Source organism: Palaemon carinicauda, unplaced genomic scaffold, assembly GCF_036898095.1.
Source record: "Palaemon carinicauda isolate YSFRI2023 unplaced genomic scaffold, ASM3689809v2 scaffold137, whole genome shotgun sequence".
In the NCBI taxonomy this organism is placed as follows: Eukaryota; Metazoa; Arthropoda; class Malacostraca; order Decapoda; family Palaemonidae; genus Palaemon; species Palaemon carinicauda.
In genome coordinates this window covers 197,559-220,051 of record NW_027168893.1, presented here as the reverse complement: position 1 = coordinate 220,051, position 22,493 = coordinate 197,559, and the positions used below count along the sequence as shown (strand labels likewise).

At 34.2% G+C, this 22,493-nt stretch overlaps 1 protein-coding gene across 1 annotated transcript in view; it reads left to right on the top strand.

Moving 5' to 3' along the window:
- LOC137635529 (atrial natriuretic peptide receptor 1-like) overlaps window positions 1–20,912 on the top strand; it is a 78,563-nt gene extending 57,651 nt beyond the window's left edge. The window contains 7 exon segments of the mRNA XM_068368008.1: window positions 18–186; window positions 2,179–2,328; window positions 9,667–9,790; window positions 11,367–11,435; window positions 14,987–15,260; window positions 15,949–16,043; window positions 20,793–20,912. Coding sequence (XP_068224109.1) covers window positions 18–186; window positions 2,179–2,328; window positions 9,667–9,790; window positions 11,367–11,435; window positions 14,987–15,260; window positions 15,949–16,043; window positions 20,793–20,849 — 938 coding nt within the window. The 3' untranslated portion in view covers window positions 20,850–20,912.
- The last annotated feature ends 1,581 nt before the right edge of the window (window positions 20,913–22,493 follow it).

The window sequence follows — 22,493 nt, the reverse complement described above, 5'->3', positions numbered from 1 at the left end:
GTGCTTTCCTTCGACAGAGATCGTGGAGAACGTGAAGAACGGCGGGTATCAGCCGTTCCGTCCATCGACGGAAGATGAGGTGGCTGAAGAGGAAGTGATGCAGATGATGAGGAGATGTTGGGCCGAGGAGCCGATGGAGAGGCCGGACTTCCATCAGCTGAAGACCATCATTAGGAGGCTCAATAGGTAATATGGAAGATGAAATGGCTGGAAGCTGATTGATTGGCTGCTTAAGTAGAGGCTGTGCACTTAGTGTAAGTGGTGGTGCAGACAGTATTTTTAAACTTCTGGAAGCGTTTTACATGTTTTACAGGTTGTGCAGGGACTGCATGTGGTGTGGCCAGTATTGTTAGCCTTCTGGAAGCGTTGTAAACGTTGTACAGGCTGTACAATGAGTGCATGTGGTGTGAAGACAGTGAGTTTACCCTTAAAGAAGCGTTGTAAACGTTGTACAGGCTGTACAATGAGTGCATGTGGTGTGAAGACAGTGAGTTTACCCTTAAAGAAGCGTTATAATCGTTGTACAGGCTGTGCAGTGAGTGCATGTGTTGTGAAGACAGTGAGTTTACCCTTAAAGAAGCGTTATAAACGTTGGACAGGCTGTGCAGTGAGTGCATGTGGTGTGAAGACCGTATTTATAGCCTTCTGGAAGCGTTGTAAACGTTGGACAGGCTGTGCAGCGAGTGCATGTGGTGTGAAGACCGTATTTATAGCCTTCTGGAAGCGTTGTAAACGTTGGACAGGCTGTGCAGCGAGTGCATGTGGTGTGAAGACCGTATTTATAGCCTTCTGGAAGCGTTGTAAACGTTGGACAGGCTGTGCAGCGAGTGCATGTGGTGTGAAGACCGTATTTATAGCCTTCTGGAAGCGTTGTAAACGTTGGACAGGCTGTGCAGCGAGTGCATGTGGTGTGAAGACCGTATTTATAGCCTTCTGGAAGCGTTGTAAACGTTGGACAGGCTGTGCAGCGAGTGCATGTGGTGTGAAGACCGTATTTATAGCCTTCTGGAAGCGTTGTAAACGTTGGACAGGCTGTGCAGCGAGTGCATGTGGTGTGAAGACCGTATTTATAGCCTTCTGGAAGCGTTGTAAACGTTGGACAGGCTGTGCAGCGAGTGCATGTGGTGTGAAGACCGTATTTATAGCCTTCTGGAAGCGTTGTAAACGTTGGACAGGCTGTGCGGCGAGTGCATGTGGTGTGAAGACCGTATTTATAGCCTTCTGGAAGCGTTGTAAACGTTGGACAGGCTGTGCGGCGAGTGCATGTGGTGTGAAGACCGTATTTATAGCCTTCTGGAAGCGTTGTAAACGTTGGACAGGCTGTGCGGCGAGTGCATGTGGTGTGAAGACCGTATTTATAGCCTTCTGGAAGCATTGTTCATCCGTAATTGTAAATCATCTGAGATACTACTGCTAGAGAATTATGGGATCCTTTGACTGGCCAGACAGTACTACATTGGATCCCTCTCTTTGGTTACGGCTCACTTTATCTTTGCCGACGCATACACAGAATATTCTGGCTTATTCTTTACATACTCTCCTCTTTCCTCATGAACTTGACAACATTGAGATTACAAAACAATTTTCATTCCCCCAAGAGATTAACTACTGCACTGTAATTGTTCAGTGGCTACTTTTCTCTTGGTAAGGGTAAAAGAGACTCTTTATCTATGGTAGGCAGCTCTTTAAGGAGAAGGACACTCCAAAATCAAACCATTCTTCTCTGGTCTTGGGTAGTGCCATAGCCTCTGTACCATGGTCTTCCACTGTCTTGGATTATAGTTCTCTTGCTTGGGGGTACACCCAGACATGCTGTTCTATCTTATTTCTCTTCCTCTTTTTTTTCTTGAAGTTTTTATAGTTTATAAGTGAAGGATCTCATTTAATGCTGTTACAGTTCATGAATTGTTTTATTTTGATCGTTTATTCTCTTGTAGTATATACATATCCTTGTTTCCTTTCTTCACAGAACTATTTTTCCCTTTGGACCCCTTGGGCTTATAGCGTCTCACTTTTCCATCTAGGGTTAAAGCCTAGCTTATAATAATAATAATAATAATAATAATAATAATAATAATAATAATAATAATAATAATAATAATAATAATAATAATAATAATAATAATAATAATACTTCCACTAACCTCAGTCACTTATGAACTAAATTCTCTTTGGCAGAGACAATGAGAGTGGGAATATCCTGGACAACCTACTGTCGAGGATGGAACAGTACGCCAACAATCTGGAAGCTCTCGTCCAGGAGAGGACTGCAGACTATCTGGAAGAGAAGAGGAGATGCGAAGAGCTTCTCTATCAATTATTACCTAAGTAGGTATTCCATATTTTTATAATTCCAGATGAATGTAATTATTATTAACCTCCATAACATAAAAAATTATTAATTTATTTTTCAATAATCTTATCCTTTGTGAGCGAAGGTAAGTTTTTTATATTCATTTTACACTCTTCGTAATGTTTATTCTGTAATAACAAAATAATAATAAGAATTTTGAGTTTTGTGTATCTTTCAAAAGGGATTTACATAATTTTAGAAAAATTCACTCTCGTTCGGTGGAACTTCAAAAGTCCAGACTTTTTGCATAGATTTTTTCTTTATCTTGAATAGGCTGACATGGCTCTTTTCATAGTTTATATATAAAAATCTATTTTAATGTTGTTACTGTTCTTAAATTGCTTTATTTTAATTGTTCATTACTCCTCTAGTAGTTTATTTTCTTATTTCTTTTCATCACTAGCTTATTTTTCCCTGTTAGAGCTCTTGGGCTTATAGCATTCTGCTTTTCCAACTAGGGTTGTAGCTTAGCTAGTAATAATAATAATAATAATAATAATAATAATAATAATAATAATAATTTTAAATATGTTCGACGTGACTATACCAAAATATGATATGACTTATCATAATTCAGAGCAAATAATAATAATAATAATAATAATAATAATAATAATATTAATAATAATATTACTAATAATAATATTATTATTATTATTATTAATAATAATAACAATAACAATAACAATAATAATAATAATAATATTAATAATAATAATAATAATATTAATAATAATAATAATAATAATAATAATAATAATAATAATAATAATACACAGCTAAGATTAAACTTTACTGAATAAGCAATTTTCATAACAATAAAATATATAAAGCTCAAAATATATAAGATCCTTCAAGGACCAAACATCCTAATAGATCATCAAAATAAAACTCATTTTTTTCTGAATTGTTACTTTTATTATATAGTTGTATTTTCTTTTCTTTTTCATTTCCATAGTTCTCTGTTCTTCTTTTCTTAATTAATTTTCTTCCCCTCTCATTTCTTTTTTATTCATTTTTTTATTCCCACCATCTACCATCTAAATATGAAATGTATAAAAACTTGAATTCAAATCAATTGAAATGAGTTAAAAGCTGTCTTCCAATATCTTTTCCTTATTATTATTATTATTATTATTATTATTATTATTATTATTATTACTATTATTATTATTAATATTATTATTATTACTATTATTATTATTATTATTATTATTACTATTATTATTATTATTACTATTATTATTATTATCATTATTTTAACTAATGTAAGAAATAGATAGATAGACAGATAGACAGACAGATAGATAGATTCTTTACCATCCACCTTTCAAATAGTTTCCTTAAAACATAAAACTAAAGATAAAAATTACTCGACTTATCATGAGATGCTAAACTCAGTTCTTTTTAATGAGGCGCATTTGCACAGACTCGCAACGGTGCCCTTTTAGCTCGGATAAAAGTTTCCTGATCGCTGATTGGTTGGACAAGATAATTCTAACCAATAACATTGCAGGAAACGTTTCTTGATCGCTGATTGGTTGGACAAGATAATTCTAACCAATCAGCGATCAGGAAACGTTTCCGAGCTAAAAGGGCACCCTTGCGAGTCGGTGCAAATGCGCCTCATTAAAAAAATATAATTGAGAAAGGCAACGTAATCCTTTAATCCACACGAGACCGAGGTTTTCCAATCAAGCTCCGCTCCAAAGGGAATCGAATCCGAGATCAAGGTAGATTGCAAATCTGGATTTTCAGAGGGGACGAATAAAGGCGAGTTCACACGGTCGAACGGTTCGTCGAATGTTCGACAGACAAGTTTGAAGTGATGTTCGAACGTGTAAACGGGGTTTTAAAGGTTTAAAAGTCTCTCATGAATGGCAGAGGCAAGGGACAGTAACATTGCCTAAGCAATCAGGACAATGCTCTAGAGACTGACTATATATTATACGATCAGCGCCCAAGCCTCCTCTCCACCCAAGCTAGGACCAGGGAGGGCCAGGCAGTGGCTGCTGATGACTCAGCAGATAGGCCTATAGGGTCCCCCAAACCACCCAACCTTAGCTCACAAGGATGGTAATGTTGCAGACACTAATGGCACTAAAGAGTCTGAGCGGGACTCGAACCCCCGTCTGGCAAACAGCAGACAGAGACGTTACCTATCAGGCCACAACAACCCAAACGTTTGCAGTGACGTTCGAACGGTTCGAAGAAAGTCAGATCTAGCATGACTTTGTAGGCAGGGCTAAATTATTCACAAACCTTATTATGACTTTTATTGCTGGGTTAAATTTACTATTTCTTAAAGGCAAAAAACTTCTACGGAATTGTGCCAAAAGAGCTTCCTTGTTGCTCTCTTCTCCTTCATGAATATTGTTGTTACCGACTCCTTTGGTTCAAAACATTCTTCTTCGTCTTCTTCTTCTTCTTCTTCTTCTTCTTCTTCTTCTTCTCATTCTTCTTCTTCTTCTTCTTCTTCTTCACGAGATGAAATTTACATGAGAGAGAGTCTTTGCTCCGTTGTTATTCCAATATTATTCTCTCGTCCTTTCTTGCAATTCGGGACATGTCCCCGACGTGTTTTGCTGCATTGTGACTTAGTTAGTAGAAAGGAAAACGAGGGAATTTATTGGAATACAAATATATAAAAAAAAAGTATTCTAATATACAATTAATCAAAATTAGAGAAATATAATATTAAGTCTATTCGGAAATGGTCTCCATTGATGTTGATTAAAGCGTTGAAATTCACGATTAACGAGAGCTTAAATAAGCAGTTCAAGTCCTCAAGGGTAAATGAGGTTGTGAATCGTAAAGCATGACTCACACCATGATGAAAAATATAGTGAAATAAATGTATGCGTGATTATTATATGCTGTGATTACTGTACTCGTGGGCTATCGTTTTAGTCAGTGGAAAATGTTCGATAATTACTGGAGTGACAGTTTTTCTCATAAATTTATGTTTAATACAGTCAGAAACTCGCAATTACCTTATAACAAGACTATTATTATTATTATTATTATTATTATTATTATTATTATTATTATTATTCGGGGAAAATAACCCAGTGAAGATAGGAAACAAGGAAAAATAAAAAATTTTAAGAACAGTAACAACATTAAAATAAATATTTCCTATATAAACTTTAAAAACTTTAATAAAACAAGAGGAAGAGAAATAAGATAGAATAGTGTGCCCAAGTGTACCCTCAAGCAAGAGAACTCTAACCCAAAACAGTGGAAGAAGACCATGGTACAGAGGCTATAGCACTACTCAAGACTAGAGAACAATGGTTTGATTTTGGAGTGTCCTTCTCCTAAAAGAGCTGCTTACCATAGCTAAAGAGTCTCTTCTACCCTTATCAAGAGAAATATTATTATGCATTGATAATAATAGGTAGCTTCGTGCTAAGTGACGAAATCTCTTGATTTTTCACTGAAGAAGCTGCCAGATTTCTTTTGGAATTTCCTGAAATATCTCCTCATATAGAATATCTGCTTCTGAAGTCCACCGGAAGAAGATGAAATGGTTTAGAAGTTAATGAGTCAACCCCATCATGTCTTCATCAAAATACATAATCATTATTATTATTATTATTATTATTATTATCATTATTATTATTATTATTGCTCTACCTTGACCTTGACCTTTGATATAGGTCTTCTAAAATTGAATCATTTCCACGTCTCAATATGACAATTAATCCCTGAATGTTTCACTACTCTGTGAGTAAAATTGTGGCCAGGAAGTTGTTTACAAACAAACAAACACACTAAAAGTGGTGAAAACATACCCTCCTCCCAAATTCGTTGCAGGAGGTAATAATAATAATAATAATAATAATAATAATAATAATAATAATAATAATAATAATAATAATAATAATAATAATAATAAGAGTGCTTAACTGAGAATTCTTACAATTTCTTTCATAAATGTGAAATATATATCCACATAAGCATGTAATTACCAAAGACTGGAGAGGCCCCTTCGAAAACCCTATGCTTACAGGGAGCCTCTGTACGTCCAAAACAGGTTTTAACTTCATATCTTGGATATTTTGGATACTTCTATTGGTTTTCTAACATTCATTCTACATTTATCCATTATTCTTTCATTGATTATACTGGAACTCTATCATTCATTATACATTTATTCATTTTTATTGGTTATATTGGAACAGATAGAAATGGGAAGCTACCGACAGCGCATCGACATTAATGTTCAAACCTCTGATGCTTTAAAGCAAATATTCCAGATACCATGTAATACAAATAAACATAAACGATATAGAAACTATTTGTATTACCAAGTTTCCTCATCACAAGCGCTTGAAACCCCGTATTCTATTTCGTATTTTGTATTTCCTTTCGTTCATCATAAACTACAAAAGCATAACTCAGGAATAGTTGATATTTGATGGGTCGGTTACTTTAACATAACCGACTTCCCCTTTAGTTTTGTGACGTCGTAAGGGGCCCACCTCTCTCTTATACCTTTGCTTGGATTAGCCTCTGTGCGCCAACGCAGCTTAGCATTCGGGCAAAACAAAAGAGGTCTTTAATACCTGTGTGCGGTATCAACAACAACAATAACTACAACAAAAACAACAACAAATGCAGCCGTTTCTAGTTCACTGCATGACAAAGGCCTCTTTTCCTCATTAGGCTATTTTTTCTTCCTGTTGGAGGCCTTGGGCTTATAGTATCTTGCCTGAATTTTCAACCGTTCTTTATCCAGTCCCAGATTCACTTAGCTCTTCTATTTGTTATTATTATTATCATTATTATTATTATTATTATTATTATCATTATTATTATTATTAATTAATTAATAATTATTAATTATTTTTATTATCATTATCATTACTATTATTATTATTATTATTAATTAATTAATTAATAATTATTAATTATTTTTATTATCATTATCATTACTATTAATAATAATAATAATAATAATAATAATAATAATAATAATAATAATAATAATAATAATAATAATAATAATATTCCTTGATTATGTCTGAGGTTTGGCCATTTTCATTACCATACTGGCCACTGCAGATTGGTGATGATGGGAGACTTTAGTCTGATGGCTCACGGCAAACCAACCAAGTATGGGTGGCCCTAACTAATACAACTTTGTTGATCATAGCCATACGCAAACTCTTTCGCCACGTTAAGGTATCTTCAATTAGAAAAGGTGTATAATTTGGAATCAAATAAACTTTTCTTGATTAAAAAGTCTCATAAAAATGAAGCAATTGGTCAAAGTTTTCTCTTTGTAATCCTGCTTATTTACCTCTTCCAAATAAGTTGGAAGGAGGTTATGTTTTAACCCCTGTTTGTGTGTTTGTGAACAGCTTCCTGACCACAATTTCAATCGTAGAGTAATGAAACTTGCTGGGATTCAATGTTATGTATAAAGCTGTAAATGATTAAATTTTGGAAGGTCAAAGGTCAAGGTCACGGTCAAATAAAATGTTCAATTCACGCAATCAGCCATAAGTTGTTTATTGGTTTATATTTGAGGGTATGAAAATCCACACCAATCATTACATGGTAAGATCAAAGGTCAAGGCCAACCAAAAGGTCGAGAAATAAGCTGCCGCGGCGGAGGTATGCGCTCTACTGAGTCCCCCTCTAGTTTTTTTTTTTTTTTTTACAAGTAATCAATCATTGCCTTCTAAGGCTACTTATAATCGTAAGATTACCATATTCTAAATGAATGACATTTATACGAACTCTACTTTTGATATCAAAACTGTAGAAATAGCAATATATAATTGTCAAGTCTTTTAGAACTGCAATAATATTATAATAATATTTATTTAATATCTTTAGCTATTTCCAAGTCTGATGCCACTGGGAGTGAAACTATGGACAAGAGTTCTAAGCAGTAAAAATCTATTTTGAATATTATTATTAGAATTACTTAAAAAACTAGTTTAATTAATGCAAACATATATTGCAACGTAAAATATCCAAGATAATGAAAATCAGTCAAAAAATGCAAACCTCTACGCAAAGTTAAACTTCTGGATTCCTACCAACCATAAGTCAGACAGTAGGATGACAAGCACCAACTTCCTTATTACCTCCCCCAACGAAGTTAGGAGGAGGTTATGTTTTCGTGCCAGTCTGTGTGTTTGTTTGTTTGTAAACAACTTCTTGTCCACAATTTTACTCATAGAGTTGTGAAACATTCAGGGACTAATTCTTATTTTAAAACGTAATAGTGATTCAATTTTTAAAGTCCTAGGTCAAAGGTCAAGGTCAAGATCGAGAAAAAGGTCGAGAGAATTAACCGTACCCTTAACCCCAAGTTCGCAAATAGTTGTCACACAGATTTCAAATATGCCTACGGTGTAAATTGATTCTGGAAAAGGCAAGCTGGTATCGAGAAATAACCTGCCGTGACGGAGGTCTGCGCTCTCAAAATTACTTTTCTAGTTAATTATATAAATCAAGAAATAACAAACGTTATTTCTTATCTTATCAACAAGTCAAATGATGAATTCACAAGACAATGCTTGTTGCTTTTCTTATCTTATCTACAAGTCAAATGATGAATTCACAAGACAGTCCTTGTTGCTTTTCTTATCTTATCAACAAGTCAAACGATGAATTCACAAGACAATGCTTGTTGCTTTTCTTATCTTATCTACAAGTCAAATGATGAATTCACAAGACAGTCCTTGTTGCTTTTCTTATCTTATCAACAAGTCAAACGATGTATTCACAAGACAATGCTTGTTGCTTTTCTTATCTTATCTACAAGTCAAATGATGAATTCACAAGACAATCCTAGTTGCTTTTCTTATCTTATCAACAAGTCAAACGATGAATTCACAAGACAATGCTTGTTGCTTTTCTTATCTTATCTACAAGTCAAACGATGAATTCACAAGACAATGCTTGTTGCTTTTCTTATCTTATCTACAAGTCAAATGATGAATTCACAAGACAATCCTAGTTGCTTTTCTTATCTTATCAACAAGTCAAACGATGAATTCACAAGACAATGCTTGTTGCTTTTCTTATCTTATCTACAAGTCAAACGATGAATTCACAAGACAATGCTTGTTGCTTTTCTTATCTTATCTACAAGTCAAACGATGAATTCACAAGACAATGCTTGCTGCTTTTCTTATCTTATCTACAAGTCTTATCTTATCTACAAGTCAAACGATGAATTCACAAGACAGTGCTTGTTGCTTTTCTTATCTTATCTACAAGTCTTATCTTATCTACAAGTCAAATGATGAATTCACAAGACAATCCTAGTTACTATTCTTTCTTTGCAGGTCTGTAGCGAGCCAACTCATAGCTGGGAAGAGCGTGGTGGCAGAGACCTACGATTGTGTCACCATATACTTCAGCGATATTGTTGGATTCACCAGTCTTTCTGCACAGTCGACGCCTCTTCAGGTAAGAGTACACTTAGGGATACAATTAAGAGTAGACTTGAGACTTGAGACTTGAGTAGACTTAGGGACCAACTTCATAATAGACTTGAGTAAACGTAGGGATAAACTTCAGGATAGACATGAGCAGACTTAGGGGGAAACTTAATAGGCATGAGTAGACTAAAGATAAACTTAAGAAGTAACTCAAGTAGACTTAGGGATAAACTTTATGATAGACTTTAGTAAACTTGGGGATAAACTCCATGATAGACTTGAGTAGACTTAGGGATAAACTCCATGATATACTTGAGTAGATTTAGGGATAAACTTTAGAATTGACTTGAGTAGGAAAGGATAAACTTTAGAATTGACTTAAGCAGACTTGTGATAAACTTAGAAATTGACTTAAGCAGACTTGGGGATAAACTTAAAAACTGAATTGAGTAGACTTAAGAATAAATTTGAGTACCTCCTCAGCTATACTAAAGTATTAAGGTTAAACCCAGATTAGCAAAATTAGTCTCGTTATATTTAATTTTCATATTTAATTTAATTCTTCTACGAAATTTCCAATTTTCAATTGATAAACAATACTTATAAAAATAGGTTACCATTCACACAGAAATGGTATTATTGAAAAAAATTATCTCTCTCTCTCTCTCTCTCTCTCTCTCTCTCTCTCTCTCTCTCTCTCTCTCTCTCTCTCTCTCTCTCTCTCTCTCTCTCTCTCTCTCTCTCTCTCTCTCTCTCTCTAACTAATTATCTAGGTACTCTAGCTATAGTATAAAAAAAAAATCAAATAATTTTCATTATAAATGGTTTTCATAAAAAATGGATATTTTCATTTTTTGTTCCATAACTTTTTGGACTAATTTTTCTTTCTCAGAATGTGGAAAACCTTGGGTATAGAAATGAGTTTCTATCTTTCTATCACAAATAGCAACAATTGGAAATGACACATTACGCAAATCAAGATTTTACATTTCTATTTTCCTTTCTATTTTCCTTTCAGGTTTTTTATCATATCATTTACAGGTTGGACAGAAAGAAGATGCATTGAGAACATTGCATTAGATGGGTGGTAGCCACCAGTACATGAATAGATAAATATAATATTTGTAAATAGTATTTATTTACTAATGCACATCTTGTTACGCTTAGGTTAAATCTTTGTCCATGAGTTTCCGTAAACAAAGACATTACATTGTCGTTAGTTGAAATTTAAAGAAATTTGATGAGAAAAATGATAAATTGCTGAAAAAAGTTTGCAACAATCAATTTTATGTTCGTCAAATATTAGCATAAGTTTGCGTTGAAATTTCATCTTTTAGCTGATATCTAACTTATTATATTGTTCAACTTATCATCTTATTTAATTTCTTTATCCTGATTGATTGACACCAAAATGATTGGGATTCTGCTCATGGTTTTATTCTATGATTTGACATGATTATCACAGTAAACAACCTGATTTTTATCATCACGATAACAGTTATCATATTCCAAAAAAACTCAACAAACCTATTGGACTTTCAAAACGATAATAATTCTTTTAATTTTTTTTCGAAAATTAGAAAAAAAAATGCTTCTATTTCCAGGTTGTAGATCTTCTTAATGACTTGTATACGCGCTTCGACGCCATCATAGAAAACTTTGATGTATATAAGGTAAGAAAAAATAATCAACGAATAACCTACTTTGCAGCTTTGCAAAGTTTAACTAATATTATGTTTCGAAAGAAAAATACAGTAGTACCTCGGCTTACGTGTAACTTTGAATTTGAGCCAATTGGTATAAAGGCATGCGAATTCAAATCGGTTTACGAGCCTTGTATTGGTCTCCGTGGAAAAATTTCCCTCAGTATATGCAGTTTTTGTGGACAAGTTCTAACGAGACCAGCATGAAATGTGTAGAGAGCATCAGCCCATATGTCAGCGGAAAGGATGTGATTTTTGTACTATTTTCTTTTGCCTTAACACCCCACCCCCCACCCCCTTTTGCTACGCCTTTAACTCTTCCACCATCCGAGCTGCACCCATACCAACATCATCTATATAGTATGTGCATTTTGTGAGCGTCATTGGAACTGGTCTTCAAAGAGTTGTGTCCGCTTGTCCTTCAGCAAATTGTGATCACTATTATTTACCATCAAGCTAACAATACAGTGAAGTAGCTAGGAGGTGATTTCCGTAAAGGTAAAAAAAGAAATTATCGAGAGCATAAACAATGCACACATATGGTAGACCTGGCAAAAGTGTACAATCGTACAATATCAACAGTTCGTACGATTCTCTAGAAAAAATAAATCAAAGAAATTGAATTACAAAAGGGGTGCTGACATTAACAAAACAACTTAATAATGTATAAAAGTTGATGCTCATCTAGATCAATGAGAGACAGTTAGCATGAGATATGATTAACGAGAAAATTCTTTGTGAAAAAGCAGCAGTATTGTATGCTGACCTTATTAAAAAGGAGCCAAGTATATCACAAAAGTAAAAGAAATATTCAATATGAACCGTGGTTGGCTTGGAAATTACAAGAGAAGAGCTGGCATCCCTTGTGCTGTGCAACATGATGAGGCTGCGAGCTACGATGTGAAGGCATCAGAGGCAATTGTGTCCAAAGTCAAAACGGCTCGTGGATTCCAAGTCTTACATGGCACAGCAAATGCTCAATTGTAACGGGACCAGTTTCTTCTGGAAGAGGATGCCCAGAAGGAGATTGATTGCTGCATACAAAAAAGGCAATTCTCAATAATAACCCCATGAAAGAAGGTTAACCCTGCTAATCTGTGCTAATACTTGCTGGGAACCCAAAACCAAAACCTCTCTTGGTGTATCACTCGTAGAATTCCCGAACCTTTAATAACACAAGGTGCATATGAAGCAACAGAACGATATGAAAAGGTCAAACAATAAAGCTTTGGTTACTAGCAGTATGTTTGTAGAATGGATCAATGAGGTTTTCGATCCTGATGTCATAATTGACTTCATGGAGAAGAATCTCCCACTCAAAGTCTTGTTGCCAATCCTTCAACTATTGAAGATAACCTAATGGAGTTTAAATTCATCAAAATCAAGATTCAACACCATTCCAATACTCCATCTCATGGCTCAACAGGTGATTTTAAATTCTAAGAAGCTCTACACTAGGCCCATGTTCCTGCAATGCTTCAAAGTCACCAAAGAGACCAATCTCACCCTCCGAGGAATTTGGAAAGAATATTTCCGCATCGTCTGCCACTACAAAAGGATTGATAAGACTGGAGGCATTTGACGATGAAATTGTGCTCTTTGGCAAGGCAATTGGGGTTGAATATGGACAAGGATGGCATTAAAGATCTTCTAGACGAGCATACCGAGCAGCTGACAACCAAGGAGCTGGTGGAGTTGCATAAGAAGCAACAAAAAGAAGCTGTGGAAGAAATCTCATCTAGGGAGAAGGAGGAACAGTATGACAAACCAATCACTTCAAGTGAAATTAGGATGTTAAGAATGTGGGAAACCCTGCAAAATTTTGAAGAAACACAGCACCCAGACAAGGCTTTGGCATGGCAAGCACCGAATCTATTTACTGACAATGCAATACCAGCTATAACTCTCCTCAAGCCTAAAGTGCGAGATAAATTCTCGACATTTCTGTCTTTTGTATTCATTTTGGATGGTAGGTGTTAAAAAACCTATAAGAGTGAGTTCTAATGTGTATTTATGGAGGAAAATTTCCTTTATCTTTTACGGGAAATTTTGTTTTAGATTACGAGCATTTTAGTTTGCGAGCTCGGTCCCAGAACTGCATAAGAAGTTTTCTAAATCAAGAATGGTGTAATGTTTTGTTACAAGTGTAATTATTATTTATTACATTACGATTAAAGAATACTTCCACCTCTTTTATAAATATACTTCTGTTAACAATTGTAAAACTGTAAAAGTTTATTTAACCACTATCCTTATAATTGTTAAAGCATTAATTCCTTGATAAAGAATTTAGATGAAGAAAATGTCATAAAATTATGGGTGTTTATTCTATTCAAAGACGTCATATTTAGAATATGTAAAATGGAATTTGTAGATTGGTACAGAAATCTTTAAGATTAACATAAAGTCATAAATAAGTGTTTTTTTTTCCCTGCCAATTGCTAAAGCAGTAATTCCTTGATATGCTTATTTATATGGTAAAAGTGTCATAAAACGATGGGTGTTTCTTCATTTAAAGACATCATATTTAGTAGGCGTAAACTGGAATTTGTAGATAGCCTACAGAGATCTTTAAGATTAAAATAGATAAATATATTTACTCTTCCATTCCGCATTCCTGAATACTGTGAACTCTGTCACTCAAAAAAAACGCTTGTTTCTAGAATCTTAAATATTTTCCATCAACTTAGCAACATAAAGATGCAGTAGTTTCCCCCTTACATCACTCAAAAAATGTCTCTTGCATTAGTTTCCCCCTTACATCACTCAAAAAATGTCTCTTGCATTAGTTTCCCCCTTACATCACTCAAAAAATGTCTCTTGCATTAGTTTCCCCCTTACATCACTCAAAAAAGGTCTCTTGCATTAGTTTCCCCCTTACATCACTCAAAAAAGGTCTCTTGCATTAGTTTCCCCCTTACATCACTCAAAAAAGGTCTCTTGCATTAGTTTCCCCCTTACATCACTCAAAAAAGGTCTCTTGCATTAGTTTCCCCCTTACATCACTCAAAAAAAGGTCTCTTGCATTAGTTTCCCCTTTACATCACTCAAAAAAGGTCTCTTGCATTAGTTTCCCCCTTACATCACTCAAAAAAGGTCTCTTGCATTAGTTTCCCCCTTACATCACTCAAAAAAGGTCTCTTGCATTAGTTTCCCCCTTACATCACTCAAAAAAGGTCTCTTGCATTAGTTTCCCCCTTACATCACTCAAAAAAGGTCTCTTGCATTAGTTTCCCCCTTACATCACTCAAAAAAAGGTCTCTTGCATTAGTTTCCCCTTTACATCACTCAAAAAAGGTCTCTTGCATTAGTTTCCCCCTTACATCACTCAAAAAAGGTCTCTTGCATTAGTTTCCCCCTTACATCACTCAAAAAAAGGTCTCTTGCATTAGTTTCCCCCTTACATCACTCAAAAAAGGTCTCTTGCATTAGTTTCCCCCTTACATCACTCAAAAAAAGGTCTCTTGCATTAGTTTCCCCCTTTAAGGACCTTTAAATCAAAATAACATCCTTCCCTTCAGGTCGAAACCATAGGCGACGCTTACATGGTTGTGTCCGGGCTTCCAGTAAGGAACGGGACCCAACACTGCCGAGAAATTGCCAGCATGTCTCTGGCTCTCCTGCGGGAGGTGGAGACCTTCACCATCAGACACAGACCTGAAGACAAACTGAAACTCAGGATTGGTATGCACACTGGGCCCTGTGTGGCCGGAGTAGTCGGCCTCAAGATGCCTAGGTATTGTCTTTTTGGAGACACTGTCAATACGGCATCAAGGATGGAGAGTAATGGATTGCGTAAGTATAATGTAGGAGATTCAATCTCAATCTATGCTCAAATAATGACAGATCAATCTCTCTCTCTCTCTCTCTCTCTCTCTCTCTCTCTCTCTCTCTCTCTCTCTCTCTCTCTCTCTCTCTCTCTCATGTATGTCAACTTGAAGGTTTAAGGTATTTGAGTGAAGAAAATAAATTCTTTCATATATCTTAATCATCATTATTATTATCATTATTGAAATTATATATATATATGTATATATATATAAATATATATATATATGTATATATATATATATATATATATATATATATAGATATATATATATATATATATATATATATATATATATATATATATATATATGTGTATGTATATATATATATATATATATATATATATATACGAGTATATGTGTGTTTATGTGTACATACTGTATACTTACGTATATAAACAAATTGATAGAAATACATTACTTCTACTGAACAGTCAAATCTTATGAATGTAGTATACAGCCAGAGAAATTTCCCATCGAGATATATTCATCAACTATTTCATCTTGAGGCGAATACAATTTGCCATTACAAGTAATTCTATGTAAACTGGCCTCTCATGATTAATCATATAATTATGCTAATCCACTTCTGAATACTAACCAGTTAATTAAGCAGAGGGCTCAGCCTTAAACCCAATTGATTTCCCTTCCAGCCTTGAAGATCCACGTCTCTCCAACCACGCAGAAAATGCTCTCGGAACATTACCCAAGCTTCAGGCTTGACCTAAGAGGGGAAGTTGAAATGAAGGTGAGAATTGGGCCCAATTTATTTAGGATTAGAACGATGCCAAAGCCTTTGATCCGAGCTATGGCCTTCCAATGTCATGGGGCAGAGTTCTCTTGTTTGGTGATAAACATAAGTGCTATATTCATTAGCACTGACTCGCAGGTGTGCCCTTTAGCTCGGAAAAGTTTCCTACTACCTGATTGGCTGGACAAAATAATTCTAACCAATCAGCTACAAAGAAGCTTTTCCCTGCTAAAAGGGCACCCATGCGAGTCTGAGTGTCCTTTTAGCCAGGAAAAGTTTCCTACTAGCTCATTGGTTGGACAAAATAATTCTAATCATTCAGCTGGTAGGAAACTTTTCTGGGCCAAAAGGGCACCCATGCGAGTCTGAGTGTCCTTTTAGCCCGGAAAAGTTTCCTTCTAGCTCATTGGTTGGACAAAATAATTCTAATCATTCAGTTAGTAGGAAACTTTTCTGGGCTAAAAGGGGCACCCCTGGGAGTCAGTATAAATGCTCCTCATTAAAAAAATTGAGTATAGTTTCCTGTTAATTTTCTCTTTCTTTAATTAAAATGGTTTATTAGAAATGCCAAGGATACCTGGTGGTTTATCAAGAGGTTTCCATGTGAATATTCTTTGATTTTCCTTTTCAAAACTGTCATTACTCTCTTCCCTTCTTTTATGGGCCCTTTTTCCATGTACATTTTTGTATGGATGACCATTATTTTTAACTGCATTAGTTACCCTCATATTATTATTTTTTATCACAATTAATATGACTTTATATCTGGTTTTATTCTTTTACAATAAGTATTATCATTGTTATCATCTTTATTTTACTCCAGCTATGAGCAATCTGTGGAATAACCTTCCTAATGTTTTTTTTTTTCTTTTTTTCTTTTTTTTTATGTTGAACAGGCTGACATAAGTCTGTTTTTATAGTTTATATTTGAAAGATCTTTTAATGTTGTTACTGTTCTTAAAATATTTCATTTTAATTGTTACTAGTTTTTATATAGTTTATTTATTTCCTAGTTTCCTTTCCTCACTTGGCTTTTTTTTCCTTGTTGGAGCCCTAGGGCTTATAGTACCCTGTTTTTCCAACTTGGGTTGTAGCTTAGCGAATAATAATGATAATGATAATAATAATAATTAATATTATTAATAGCCAGGCTACAACCCTAGTTGGAAAATCAGGAAGCTACAAGACGAAGAGATCCAACAGGAAAAGCAGCCCGGAGAGGAAAGGAAATATGGAAATAATTGAGCTGCTTATGATAAGTAATTAAATAAAATATAAATTAGTTTAATTAAGATAAATATCAAGGTTGAAATTGACTCTTGGACTCAAACTATGAAAAGACACTGATGTCAACTTGTTAAACAGAAAAAAATGTCCATCAATTTTTAATTTTTGAAGTTTTACTGAATCAACAGCTAAAAATCCCAGATATATTCTAGACAACTTCAATGATGTTTGATGTACTGTAAACTTGTAGACTTGAAGTATCCTCCAGATAACTAAGTTCAGAAACTTTGAAGTTTTACTGAATCAACAGCTAAAAATCCCAGATATATTCTAGACAACTTTAATGATGCTTGATGTACTGTAAACTTGTAGACTTGAAGTATCCTCCAGACAACTAAGTTCAGAAACTTTGAAGTTTTACTGAATCAACAGCTAAAAATCCTAGATATATTCTAGACATCTTCAATGATGCTTGATGTACTGTAAACTTGAAGATCTTGAAGTATCCTCCAGATAACTAAGTTCAGAAACTTTGAAGTTTTACTGAATCAACAGCTAAAAATCCCAGATATATTCTAGACAACTTCAATGATGTTTGATGTACTGTAAACTTGTAGACTTGAAGTATTCTCCAGATAACTAAGTTCAGAAACTTTGAAGTTTTACTGAATCAACAGCTAAAAATCCCAGATACATTCTAGACAGCTTCAATGATGCTTGATGTACTGTAAACTTGTAGACTTGAAGTATCCTCCAGATAACTAAGTTCAGAAACTTTGAAGTTTTACTGAATCAACAGCTAAAAATCCCAGATATATTCTAGACAGCTTCAATGATGCTTGATGTACTGTAAACTTGTAGACTTGAAGTATCCTCCAGATAACTAAGTTCAGAAACTTTGAAGTTTTACTGAATCAACAGCTAAAAATCCCAGATACATTCTAGACAGCTTCAATGATGCTTGATGTACTGTAAACTTGTAGACTTGAAGTATCCTCCAGATAACTAAGTTCAGAAACTTTGAAGTTTTACTGAATCAACAGCTAAAAATCCCAGATACATTCTAGACAGCTTCAATGATGCTTGATGTACTGTAAACTTGTAGACTTGAAGTATCCTCCAGATAACTAAGTTCAGAAACTTTGAAGTTTTACTGAATCAACAGCTAAAAATCCCAGATATATTCTAGACAGCTTCAATGATGCTTGATGTACTGTAAACTTGTAGACTTGAAGTAACCTCCAGATAACTAAGTTCAGAAACTTTGATTAACAAAATTGAACATTCATCTCGGATATTCATTCTAGAAAGCAAGTTACAAATTCCTTTTAAACTTGAAGCTTCTTCCATGTTTAGCAAACACCTATTCAGAATGGAGAGATCTTGAATTTGAAGTCATCCTGGTTTACGTCTGTCCCAATCACTATTATTTCTATTCTATAAATGCAATCCAGACTTAGAGGAGATTATGACCTCAGCCAAAGAAGTTTGGAGGAGGTTATGTTTTACCCCCTTTTTCTCAATTTGTCTGTTTGTTTTTTAACAACTTCCTGGCCACAATTTCACTCATAGAGTAGTGAAACATTCAGGGATTAATTGCTATGTTGAGCCGTGGAAGTGATTCAATTTTTAAAGTTCTAGGTCAAAGGTCAAGGTCAAGGTTGAGCAAAAGGTCGACCGAATTAACCCTAACCTAAACCCCAAGTTTGCACATGGTTGACACAGACTTCAAATACGCCTAAGGGCTAAATTGATTCTGGAAAAGGCAAGCTGGGTTTGAGAAATAAGCTGCTGTGGTGGAGGTCTGCACTCTCAGAGGACTTTTATAGTTTTTGCTACCTTTGTATTATTATGCCCAAAATGTAAAAATATGGTAGAAAAAACATACATTTATGGATGATTTGAATTATCTACATTTGGATTAATTGAACTATATTTCTCCATTTGATTGCTTGACTTAAAATCTTTTGACCTTTTTTTTAATTCGGCACTGAACTAGAAAATCTCTGAGTGCAGACCTCCGCCACGGCAGCTTCTTTCTCGAAGCCAGCTTGCCTTTCCCCAGAATCAATTTAGACCATAGGCGTATTTGAAGTCTGTGTGACAACCATGTGCGAACTTGAAGGTTAAAGTTAGGGTTAATTTGGTCGACCTTTTGCCCGACTTTGACCTTGACCTTTGACTTAGGTCTTTCAAAATCGAACCACTTCCATGTCTCAACATTACAATTGGTCCCTGAACGTTTCACTACTCTGTGAGTAAAACTGTAGCCAGGAAGTCGTTCACAAATAAACAAACAGGGGCGAAAACATAACCTCCTCCCTATTTCATTGGCAGAGGTAACTAGTGCACGTGCAAGTCTCACAATTGCTTAAAATTAATATTCACATTGCAAATGCAAAGGAACAACTTGATCTTTTATCATGATGAGGTTAAACGTCCTAGTTTCTGCCCCATGTAATATTGCAGGCCTGATAATTGTCTTATAATAAATATTAATTTTGAGCTTTAATTAATGGTTTTGTGACTTCTCTCCATTTCTGCCATGCTTCTTTCAACCTTTGCTTTTGTGTTTTTCAATAAGAGTTAATTTTTAGCCTTGATTAATGGCATTTCCTTTTGAATTCTCTCAATTTATGCCATGCTTCATTCATTCTTGCCTTACGGCCTTTTAACAAGTTAATTTTGAGCCTTAAAGGCTTTGTGAATTCTCTCCATTTGTGCCATGCTTCTTTCATTTTCTGTCTCACTGCTTTTTAACAAGAGTTAATTTTGAGCATTAATTAATGGCATTTCCTTTAGAATTCTCTCAATTTATACCATGCTTCATTCATTCTTGCCTTACTGCTTTTTAAAAAGTTAATTTTGAGCCTTAATCAATAGCATTATCTTGTGACTTCTCTTCCTTTTTGCCATGCTTCTTTCATTCTTTGTCTTCTTCACCCAAGGGTGTTAACTACTGCAATGTAATTGTTCAGTGGCCACTTTCCTCTTGGTAAGGGTAGAAAAGACTCTTTAGCTATGGTAAGCAACTTTTCTAGGGGAAGGACACTCCAAAATCAAACCATTGTTCTCTAGTCTTGGGTAGTGCCATAGTCTCTGTACCATGGTCTTCCACTGTCTCTTGGGTTAGAGTTCTCTTGCTTGAGGTACACTCGGCTACACTATTTCACCTTATTTAGGTACGTCTTGTTTTGTTATAAGTATTTATAGTTTATATAGGAAGTATTTATTTTAGTGTTGTTGCTGTGCTTGAAATATTTACTTTTTCCTTCTTTCCTTTCCTTACTGGGCCATTTTCCCTGTTGGGGCCCCTGGGCTTATAACATCCTGCTTTTCCAGTAGGGTTGTAGCTCAATAATAATAACAATAATACTTTTTAACAAGAGTAATTTTGAGCTTTAATTAATTGCATTTTCTTGTGACTTCTCTCAATTTATGCCATGCTTCTTATCATTCTCTATCTCATTGATTTTTTAACAGGAGTTAACTAACACATCTCTCCTCCCTTTTCCTCAGGGTAAGGGCAGAGTGACAACCTACTGGCTTGAAGGAAAATACGAAGAAGATGTATAGGATTGGCCAACAGCTTTTTAACCAACAACAATCCTTTCGAAAAAAAAAAAAAGATAGAGTAAATTATATAAATGCCAAATCACTAAATGTTAAAAAAAAAAAGTACAGTCTATTCCAGTTGAATTTAACCCCAAATTTTTCGTTCATAATATCTTTTGTTTCTAATATATTTCCCTCGCCCAATGCGAAAATTGTTAGACTATAAGAATATATTTATGATTACTGGTATTTTCCTTTAGTTTTGAGTTAATTTCCCTCCTTAGCAGACGCAGTTTCAGAAAATCAAAGCAGTTTAATTAAACTTTGGAATTTAAGAAAAAATTATTTCATAAGATAAAACACTAAAACAAGATTTGAAAAATTACAAAATTCCAAAATGAGAAATAGGTAAAGAAAAGGTATATTTGGTAGTTTGTTAACTCAATAACAGGATATGACACTTCTGTAATATCAGTGTTCATAAAACCCGAATTTAAATGGAAATGTATTCCAAAATATTGTTCTCTCTCTCTCTCTCTCTCTCTCTCTCTCTCTCTCTCTCTCTCTCTCTCTCTCTCTCTCTCTCTCTCTCTCTCTCTCTCATGTGTTACATGAACACACATTACATTCCCACACAAACTACATATATGCATATACTGTATACATATATGTAATATATATATATATATATATATATATATATATATATATATATATATATATATATATATATATATGCATATAGATATATATGTGTGTGTATATGTGAGTGTGTATATATCTATATCTATCTATTTATCTATATATATATATATATATATATATATATATATATATATATATATATATATATATATATATATATATATATATATATATATATATATTACGACTAGGGAATTACGTAAATTTCCGAGCTCCCAAACTCACCTGCTTTATGTTACGTAATCTGATAAACAACAGAAATACCTGAGAATCGTACGCAACTCCCAGATAATAATGTACATGAACACTGAACATCTAAAAGGTCTCTCTACTTTACAATCAAAACAAAACTGGGTGATCACTTTACTTTTAACGGGAACTATTCTTAATTCAACTTCTTACTTCGATTCTTACTAAGTCAGGGAATACGAGCAAAGCACTGAGAAAAAATTGGTGATCAAAATAATGCACACTTTACAAAATATATATTCTATAAAAAGTTAACAATTCAAAATTAACACCAAAATTAAATCACTCGAAATGCTAAATCTGAACTAGACCTTAGACTAACCCAAAAAATGATACTCTTTAAAAAAAAAAAAAAATTATACAATCATTTGTTTCACTAGAAATTAATTTATAATAATATTTAATTTTGACAATTAATGAAAAAAGTTAACACTTTAACACTATATAAAATAAATCAAATTTACACTTACATATACTTAACTGTTACTCTTAAGTCCTTTGGCTCACACAAGGTTACCGTACAATTAAGCAAAATTAAATACAGTTCGCTGTTTAACCTAATTACACAGGACCAGTCACAAAATTTTATAATGTAAAATGTACTTACATTACACACTACACTTTTAATTAATCAACCAATAATATCACCAATATTTGATCAACACTATACACGTTTGAGAAGAGTTATATAGTGGCTGGGGAGATGGCTGG